Genomic DNA, 10,594 nt, shown 5'->3' with positions numbered 1-10,594 from the left:
ATTTTTTATTTTTATTTTTTTTAAATAGAGCGGATGCGGCTTGTATGCAGTTGCGCTTTATAGTCCAGAATTTACGGTGATCAGAATAATATAACACTAAAATCAGTTTGAGCTTTGAGTTTATTGCATATCTAAATGACCAAACATTTTTAAATTTTTGGTCATTTATTTTCCTCATTACTTGGAATATGTATTTTATTTCTATCTACTCGTAAATCTCGTTCGTAGCAAGTGTTATCATGATCTATGCTAAGCTACGCTAAAAGTGCTACCGTCAGACCCGGGGATCGGCTGAATAGATTGCATTCAGTTCACACTTTTTAAAAATATTCTGATCTTAGAGAAAACTGAAATGCAAACAGGACGATAACAGCACAGTCCGGGATCATCAGAACGATATTGTATCTACGGAAAACAGGCAGAAAAGAAGAACAAGAGACATAGACACAAAAATGATGCTTTATCCAGCATTACTTTATTTATTGTAGAAATATGTTCATCAGTGGTGTTTTGGTTCTCCACAGTTATCTATTGTACAGCAATATTAGGCCATCCTGTCTTAACCAAGCTACCAAACTATACAGAAAAAAACTCCCTGAAGTGGGATCAATACCAGCAAAAACTCTTCTGTAAAGACGAATCAAAACTTGATAAAAAAAAAAACACACGGTTAAGGCACATTATTAGAAAAGCTCGACACGTAATATACTGTATGTGCACTGGAATAAAAAAGTCCAAATGTCGATAAATTACCACAGATTTGTGAGTCTTGTGAAAATAAAAATAAGAAAGGTAATTACTCTTCGATAATCAGTTAGCAATGCGCATATCCCGTCCGATCTTCACACTGACGATTCCTGATTTTGACCACGACAATGCCTTCCCGACAAACCGCAAAAACCCACTTTCGGTCGGGTTCAAAACAGTGCAAAGTGATTTACATAAGGATAAATACTGTGCTACGATGATAAACTTTTTTTAAATGTGCCACTCTCTAGACATAGAGCTACTCAAGACCTGAAATGTTGGCGTCAACGTCGCTTTGATTTCTAAAGAAATGTACGTCTGCATCGTCTCAAAAGGCATTAACTCCAATTGTAAAATGTTTTGCGGTTGCTCCCCTAACAATCTGGCAACCCTGTGTGCGATGACGGACGTTAGCACATCGATAGAACGTGCTGATAAAGGCTTCGCTCGGTCAGTTATTTTCTTAAAAGTTTCACGTACCCCCCCAAAAAAAAGAACACAAACTTTACAAATCCAAACCACTGCATGATCCACATGCTTGGAAAGAATATTATTTTCAGTGCAATATTATACTGACAATATGAGGGGGCAGTGGGTCTCGATGTCAACCTGAAGCTTTGGTTTCCCACTCCTACAAACACAAACACAAAGGGGTCAAGGGTATTAACTTGTATAGATGCGCATAAATATTTGATACATTAATAAATATGTATTTTTTTCACAATTGTGATTATAACTAGGTTAAATTTAGTTCATAAGTCAAATAATTAATTATTTATCATTTATTTTTTCCAGATTTTAGTGCTTCAGCTTGCGTTTTTGCCAATTTATTCACTAAAAAGAACGCTTTGTAATAATGTCAAATAAAAAGTTTTACTTCAGTACAGTTAATGAAGTATTAACTAACATATGGAACGTGCTTGATTATCATTTTGAATGTACTTTATTACGGTTAAGATATTTTACATTTGCTAAACTTCATTGCAAATGTGGAATTATAAATATATTTAAAATAATAATTTATATTAGAAATGACAAATTGACATCACATGTTTTAGTTTGATATCTCAGCTTCTCATTTTTACAGGGTTTCTGCACGTTTTGTGAACGTAAATGTAAGACTTTAGAGAATAAATGAAATGAAATGACAGATTAATGCTATGTATCACTGTTCTTTAAATGTAAATGTCTAAAGAAAACACAACACATTCCTTAAATCAAGAAAATAATTCACTAAAAACATTTCTTCTTAGTTCAAAGGGAAAACTAGTTCCCAATGATGTTTTAAGCATAAACCCACTTAATTACTTTTGTTTAATGTTTTTTAAGAACAAGACAAAAATGTATGTAATTAAGTAAATATATCTGCATTTAAGGATTTTTTAAAAAATTTTTTAAAAATACTGAAAACAAGTGAAAAATATTTACATTGATATTTATTTTGGTGCAATGCATGCAACACTTAATGGAATAACTTTATGAACTTAAAACTATCTGCGATTTCAGACCTTTTAGTGGGTGAATTAAGGTTAATTAAGATCTTTTTAAGACCTGAAATTGTATTATTTTACATCATCTTTATTTCAGTTGACAAAAATGTTCTAATAATTTATTAAACGATAATGACCCTGGGTGACATTTACTGCAGGAAATGAAGTGTTAGTCTTGATTCTATAATTGGTGACTGTTAGTTAATCATTAGTTTAGTTCAGTTTAGGAAGTTTTAGCTCAGAAAGAACGTAATTTGCAGAGCGTATTAATAGTTTGAATTAGTCAGTAAGTCTAAGTTTGATGGTACCTGTAGCTTCATTATGAATTAATCTACTGAGTCATCTGGAAATTCAACACAATCATAAATTCATAAAGTAGTGTGTTCACTGTGCTTATGCTGAAGGAGTCGTACCTTCCTCCTCTGGAAGACTCTGCCATGCTCGATAAACAGGGCAGATGGGGCTTTCTTCAGGGTGCTTTTTGCTGAGGCAGTTCTTCTCAAGAGTGGGGTCAGAAAGCCCCCCTGTGAGAGACAGAAAAATAGTGTGTGTGAGTGTGTGTTATGCACGTTTCCTTTTATAGGAAGAAATGGTCAAATGTTCTGAATGACTCAAACAAGAGTCACAGTCACTTCTAAAAACATTTCCAAAGTCACCAGACTGCTCCAGTGAGTCAACTCATCTTTGTTTGATGAAGTAGGATGTAAGGGGTTGGTTAAAAGAGCTCTTATCTGAGCGCTGCTCCTCTGGGAGGAAGTGGCTCCCAGTCCAACCCACTGTAATTAGTGAACTCACCACGGCAAACAAAGCACCAAACGGCAGACAAAACTTGAGCAGTTTGGAACAAAAAGCTGAAATATGACACCAAACAACACCTTATAGTAGGCCAAAATCAGATGCCATGTTTTTCTTATGATCTTGCGAATCAATATTAGCTTGTTGCAGTTGCACAATCAAAACAACAGGTGGCAGTGTGATGTTGTGTGCAGTTATACAGCTCAGTATCTACTGACACCCAACTTCACTTCAAACTGCTCAAACTGAATCATATTATATCAGTCATTCATTTCTATTGATATCATATATATATATATATATATATATATATATATATATATATATATATATATATATATATATATATATATATATATATATATACACACACACACACATACACACCCCCAGTCAACATTTGAAATGGATCAAAGAATAGATTATATTATATTAGTTAAATAAATAAATTAATTAAAAATAAATAAATAATATATAAATATATATTATATATTATCCTGAATAAATATATATATATATATATATATATATATATATATATATATATATATATATATAAAAACAAATTACAAAACTACAAAAACTTTAAATAAAATTCCATTAAAAAAACTAATTCAGAACATTTAAACATTAACATCGCAACTTACTTTGAAACATAGCATGCATTTACATGGTATCCAAGGAAAACAAGGTACTACTGTGGTAAATGTCCAAAAAAAAAAAAACACGGCGGTACCTTGGTTTTACCAAACACCATGATGAATGACATACAGTACAATATGAAAGTAGCATGGTATCAGAATCATGGTACCATGGCACTGGCACAGTGCTTTTATTGCAGCGGAAGTATGATTCGAGGTTGTTACCTGTGCTCGTTCAGTGCAGAAAGCGAGGGAGCGCCTGAAGGAGTTTCGTTTAGCTGGCTTCGTCCCCACGCTCACGAGGTTGACCTCTGACCCCGATCGCAACTGCACACGTCTCTTTCCTGTCAGGTCCAGCTTCTGCACACCCCTCTCAATCTCAAACCCTTTCGTACCTAAAAATATAAACACACACACACATCACCTAAGATGACTGATTTTGAAAGAATTTATTATATTTTTTACCAATGTGGCATTACTTGACCAAAATACAGTAAAAACTGTAATATTGTGAAATATTAGTACAATTTAAAAGAACTGTTTTCTATTGTAATATATATATATATATATATATATATATATATATATATACATATATATATATATATATATATATATATATTAATAAATTTAGTTTACTCCTGTTATGCAAAGCTGAATTTTCAGTCTTCACTGTCACATGATCCTTCAGAAATCATCCTAATATGCTGAATTAATTTGAATAAAATTGTTTTTCTTTTATTTTTTTATTGTATAAAACTAACCACTAATATAAACATAATACATTTTGTGTTATTTCACCACAGAAAGCTTTTAAATCACTAAACATCATTTTAGATATGGTGGAAATAACCTTCAAGATCTTCAATACTTATAAACAGAACGGATGCGTGTCCACTGTTGCTCATTGTTAAGAAGCAAATCAAAGAGTTTTGTGGACATTGATTCATTTTCTTTTAATCTCTTCCCCGAGTAAAGCATGTTCTGGAAAGTTGGGTTCAAAAAGAAAACATGATATTCTCATGGTTTTGACTGAAGAAGAATCTTCGAGTGTGTGTGTGTGTGTACGCCACAATGCTACATCCCTACACTGTGACCAAAACCACATGGGGGAAAAAAAAAAAGCGCCAGTCGCCGCTGATCCCTACCAAAATGGGAGCACTGGAGTGTTGCCTTCCTCTGCTGAGACAGTCCAGAAACACAAAGAGTCTAAACCTCACCTCACATGCCCTGCAGTACACAAGACTATAAAACACACTGACGCTTTCTAAACACGGCTCACACACTAGCATTCAAAAGTTACCACGGCGAGGATGCTTTAAATCAACAGCATAGACATTTATAAAGTATATTAGAGTGATATCTGAAGGACTGCGTGACACTGAAGACTAGTAAAGATGCTGAAAGATCAGATTTGCATCCCAGGAATAATTTCTATGTGAATATCAATGAGAACGGATACATCAGATTGCAATAATATTTCACAATATTACTGTTTTTTTAGACCAAATAAATTCAGCCTCGGTGAGCATAAGAGACTTCTTTCATTAAAATATCTCACCGACCTCAAACTTTTAAATAGCAGTGCACTGGATTTCCCTCCTAAACTCATTTCCTCAGTTAAAACGCGTATCTTCAAATGCTCTACTGACAGTACCGGGCCATTTTGCCTGCCACTTTGTGGTAAACGTTTCCACGATAAATACAATCAAATATAATATCACGTACGCTTCACAGAGATGGCATTTCCTGCTAAATTGTATCTGATGAGAAAAACAGCACCATGAATGCATCAAAAGTCAATAGAAATGCCGAATGGTGCCGGTCGGTGTAAGAAAACGTCCGAGCACCTAAGCATTGCATAACACTGTAGCGAGTCTTTTAGCTCACGCTGACCTTATTTAGTAAATGAAACATGCAAAGAGGCACGTAGGAATAAAACGATGTTCTGGGATGTTATGCAAATCCATAAACCAAAAGCATGGAAAGTTCAGAGCTAGCCACTGTATAATTATTTAGCACGGTTCAAATTAAAAGCAGATGCCTCTGAATTGTCAAGCATTTGCCGTGGATGAAGAGCCGAATGTACGTCTCAACCATATGTTTTGTGCTCGAGAGGAAAACAGGCTTGTGTTTGGTCCCAGGACCAGCCCGTCCTACGGGCCATATAGGTGGTCGCCCAAAGGCCCGTGAGATGGCCCGTAAATGTAGATTACAACTTCCAGCAACCATTTGCATCTCTCATTTATTGACCAAATGCATTACCGAGTTCCCAGAGATTTTACGAGAGAATAATGAGCTGGAAAGACTGAGGATGCTGATCTGCTTAAAGCTATGAGGTTAGATGGATAAAAAATTCCCATGAAAGCAAAAGTGACTTTTACAACCAAGTTGGTGACAGAGCGAGCGGGACCAGGCAATGAGGGCACAAAATGGGATAAAATGAGAGAGAACTATAAATGGGCAGTGTATTTTGATCGTAATGCGTTTCCTTTTTTTTAAAAAAAGTGCAACTCGGGATTAGCGACTGGGGTAATATGACTGACTCACTGTGGTTGCTGAAGATCTGGTTATTGCTGTAGTTGGCAGAATCCTTGGATGACACCAATTCTCCGTTTCCACCAGTGTAGGGTTTCTCAAACTGAAAAATGGATGGAACAGATGTATAAGTTATAATGCTAGTCTGTAAGAGTAGCAGTGCACGATGACCGTCCTTGAAATCAAAACAAGTCAACATTTACTCTGTTTAAAGTAAAATAATCGTACTACTGTGAACAATTAATCCATGCTTATCATTAAAAAATGTCTCCCTTTGTGATCCTTCACCAAAATGTGATAACATAACTATTTTTTAAACCTTTGTATTATTAAACCCACCTCCAGTCTCAAATATTGTTGTTATGTTATGGCGGATAACCAATAAATGGCAGTTTTTTAAATTCTATTATGTTTCACTGAATTAAAAAAAATATTTTAAATGAAATAAAAACTAATGTTAATTGTATTAGTTGCTTTAAGTGAATTTAAGCATTGCAACATAATAATGTTCAGTATGAAAAAAATGTTTTAAATGAAAAAAATATTTTATGAAAAAAATGTTTTTTTTATAATTACTGAATTAAATGATAGTAAATGTAATCTAAATAAAAATATTAAGAAACGTGCATCATAATTAAACAGTATCACCTAATACATATCTGATATTGATGACTAACATTGACTAATTAAACAAATATATACTTTTTAATAATAAATATACTGTATTTGAAACATTTAGGATCAGCATTACTTTTTAAAATAAGTCTCTTAAGCTCAATAAGGATGCAATTTTCTGATGAGGTATACACTAAAATAGTAATATTGTGAAATATCATTAGAATTGAAAAATGTTTTCTATTTAAATATATTTTAAAATGAAATTTAAAGCAGAATTTTCTTCCAGGTTTTTCAGAACCAGTCTTCGTTGTCACAGGATCCTTTAGATACTTTTTAGTATGCTATTTATTATTATCAGTACTGCTCTGCTTAATATCTTTGTGGAAACCATGATATTAATAAATAAGAAGATTAATAAGAATACTAAAAAACAACAACATTTATTTTAAATAGCAATTTTAAATTTTTAAACAAAAATTCAAGTAATGCATCCTTGCTGAATAAAAGTATTAATTTATTAAAACAATTGCTCTGACCCCAACCCCGCTAATATATAACCAAATATAATGTGCTGATTTAAAAAAAAAAGTTTCAAACAATTGCAATATGACTAAGCAAGTAAATAATAACTAGATATATATATCATAACTAAATAGCAAACTGGACAATCATACAATATAGAATATGATTTATTGGGTCGACTGCACTTTACGCCCCCCGCCGGGCCGTACCATGTGCTCCAGTATGGATGAGTTGGAATAGATGGGCTGCGGGTGAACCGACGGACCACAGAGCTGCTGAAAGGGGTCGTCCATGTACATGTTTGAGGTGGGAAACCTGCGGCTTTTCAGACCACTGAGGAACAGAGGAAACAGAAGAATGGAAAGAGGATGCGGAAAGAATGTGAGTACTTCTTGCGAGCGATCGAGGGTATAGCTCAGCGATTCATGCTCGGTTCGTAGGGAATGCTGGCAGCAGACAGACAGACAGACAGTGTGTGTGTGTGTGTGTGTGTGTGTGTGTGTGTGTGTGTGTGTGTGTGTGTGTGTGTGTGTGTGTGTGTGTGTGTGTGTGTGTGTGTACCTCAGTGACTCGTGGCTGGTGTGTTGATATGGAGAACCAGCTGCAGTTGAACTCCCTTCCTGCAGGAGCTGAACCCACTGCTCTTTATCATCTGCACAGCTCGCCTGCACGTCCACACACAGACAACAACTACTGTATGATCACTCAGAATATAGTGACAGCGGGTCAACATGATCATAAACCTTTTTTACAATAATAGCAAGGGTATTTATGAGCACTGCTGCAGTATCAGAGGATGATACTGTGACATTGTCACATACAGTATAATGCACAACTGAACATGGTTATTAAAGTTGATTCAGACTAAAGCCATAAAAGCATTTAGCGACTTGCAATAAAAGTTAACTGAAATAAAATTTGAATAAAACTTTAATTATTTTTTTAATTCAGCTGTTTGCCAAAACATTTCTCATTTTTGCTTAGTTTACCTTGTACTAAAATAACCACAACAAAAAAAATTATAAAACACAACAATTAGTAAATATCTGAATAAGTTGAATCATAAGCATAAAAAAAAATACAATTAAAAAGTCACAACAGTATTTCAATGATATTTAAATTACGCTGGTTTTAAAAAGCAACTACAACTAAACAAAATGTAAAATTCAAAATATTAATAAATGAATAATATATTGTAATTTACATTAATATAAAACACATTTAAAATCCTAAAATCTCGATTCTAATCGTCTAAACGTTTCTGAACCAACCTGTATGCATTAATTCACGAACAAGATTATTTGTATCGCTTGCATTGGTAGAAATAACTGCAGGTTAACTTTCCTGAGCGTACCTCTAGCACAGCCACCTGGTCCCCGTGCTGTGTGATGGTGATACGGTACGCGTGTGCTGTGTCCGGGCCGGGGCGCACCTCGCTCCCTCTGAGCTGAACCGTGTACTGAGGGGTCTCTTCTGACGCCTCGTCCCGATACATCTTCAGCACCCCGTCCTCCACCCGACACCACAGGCTCTGCCACTGACAGTTCATCAACACGTTCAGGAAGCCCGCTGAGGACAGAGACACAGGAGCGTTCACGTGCCTGACAGAAATCTGTGCCCACGGCTTGTTACGCTTCGGACCGCAACCTCGTTTAGATGCTGTTTAAAACGGTAGCGTTTCATTTTTGTTTTGTTCGCATTATTTCACTGCACTGCAAAAACAAAAAAAAAAAAATGTTTTCTTGTTTTCAAGGAAAAACGAGTCGAAATTAAAGGAGTTTTTACTTAGAACAAGTAAAATAATCCGCTAATAGGGGAGGCAGCATCATTTTATTTTGAACATAAAACAAGATTATTTCGCTTATCCTACTGGCAGGTTATTTTGTGTGTTTCAAGCTAAAATCTATTCATTTTGACTTAAAAACAGGACAATCACTTGTATTTGTCTACAAAATCCTTCTTGATTTAAGAATTTTCAGACATTTTGGCTGGAAACGACAAAAAAAAGCATTTCTTCGCAGTGTATTTCAGCGAAGAAAAAAAAAGACAACTATAATCAACTTAAAAAGAATACTAAGAAGTGGTATTACCACACTTGAGCTTCGACATACTTTTTACTAAATCATAGCACACTTATAAATACTTGGAATACAGAAAAAAGTAATTTAAGGCTTACGGATTGTGGTTGTTTTTGAGGTAGCATATTAAATACTTTTTCACATATATCTGCTACTTTTAATTAGCACTAAGGCATATGGTTTATGTAAAATTTACATCTTCAAGTTTATAGAAAGAAGACTTAGGCTTAGGGGTAAAATAGCTTAGAGTAAATAGTTTATGGCTGGAAATGAATCTGACATGTACATATTGCACGTAACCCCACACAGAAACACTGATTTTATTGATAATTCTGTCACAGGGATAGAGTATATTCATACGGTCTTCTCTTAAAAGCCATTACAAAAATCAATAAATTTGAAATCTCATCACAAAACACCCCGCAAAACTGCAGACGGAGCAAATAATGTATAAATCCCCTGGTAACGTAAACCCCAGGTCTAGCTGGAATACAGTTCATGGTATATTAAACATATTAAGACCTTAACTTAAAAGTTAAGTTACTTATAAGTTGCTTAAAGTGCATAAATAATACAATTGTTACATGAAGTGTTACATAAAGTTTTAGTTCACATGAACGTGAAGTAATATTTTTACTTTTGTCTGTATGGCACTAACGCTGCTCACCGACCAAATGCAAACAATGTTTTCAACCCTTTTAAACCATCTACTTAAACCATCGACCCAAAACATTTTAAACCTTTCGTAATTCGTTTTGTGATAGTAGTGCACAAATTCCACATTTCAGCTTAAAACGAACCAAAGTGCGCTCGTGCAAACACGTAAATAAACAAATAAACCGGTTTGAAGGATTGCCTTTCAAGTTCTTTGTGGAAACACATAAAGCAGACATCTACACATGTCTCTAATCAGCGAGCGCACGTTTTCAATAACAAAGCATTAAAACATTACTCAGCCAGCGGTAAGATGTGGCTACTTCCAAGTTACAACTAAACTTTTGATCTCCTGCAAAATCTCGTTCGCTCGCTTCTTTCCTGGTTAATGAAAAAATACGCGCTAGTCTTCCAGAAATGGTTCACCCATATATTTACAAACCAGGCTTCTGAGGTCATTGCTGTGGTTGTCACCCCGGTGTCAAAGGTGACAATCGAATCTCACAGGAAT

At 34.8% G+C, this 10,594-nt stretch overlaps 1 protein-coding gene across 2 annotated transcripts in view; it reads right to left on the bottom strand.

Annotated features, from left to right (window-relative positions):
• Positions 1-456: 456 nt before the first annotated feature.
• The window catches only part of si:dkey-220o5.5 (actin filament-associated protein 1-like 1), a 34,036-nt gene continuing 23,898 nt past the window's right edge, over positions 457-10,594 (bottom strand). For both annotated transcript variants that reach the window (XM_043247961.1, XM_043247960.1), the window contains 7 exons: positions 8,706-8,920; positions 7,913-8,016; positions 7,561-7,684; positions 6,224-6,314; positions 3,899-4,068; positions 2,651-2,761; positions 457-1,378 (listed from right to left, as the gene is read on the bottom strand). In XM_043247961.1, the coding sequence (XP_043103896.1) occupies positions 1,352-1,378; positions 2,651-2,761; positions 3,899-4,068; positions 6,224-6,314; positions 7,561-7,684; positions 7,913-8,016; positions 8,706-8,920 (842 nt within the window). In that variant the 3' untranslated portion in view covers positions 457-1,351. The remainder of the gene's footprint in view (positions 1,379-2,650; positions 2,762-3,898; positions 4,069-6,223; positions 6,315-7,560; positions 7,685-7,912; positions 8,017-8,705; positions 8,921-10,594) is intronic.

Source organism: Puntigrus tetrazona, chromosome 8, assembly GCF_018831695.1.
Source record: "Puntigrus tetrazona isolate hp1 chromosome 8, ASM1883169v1, whole genome shotgun sequence".
NCBI classification, from domain to species: domain Eukaryota; kingdom Metazoa; phylum Chordata; class Actinopteri; order Cypriniformes; family Cyprinidae; genus Puntigrus; species Puntigrus tetrazona.
The sequence above is the reverse complement of the archived record's forward strand: the minus strand, read 5'-3'. Positions and strand labels throughout refer to the sequence as shown.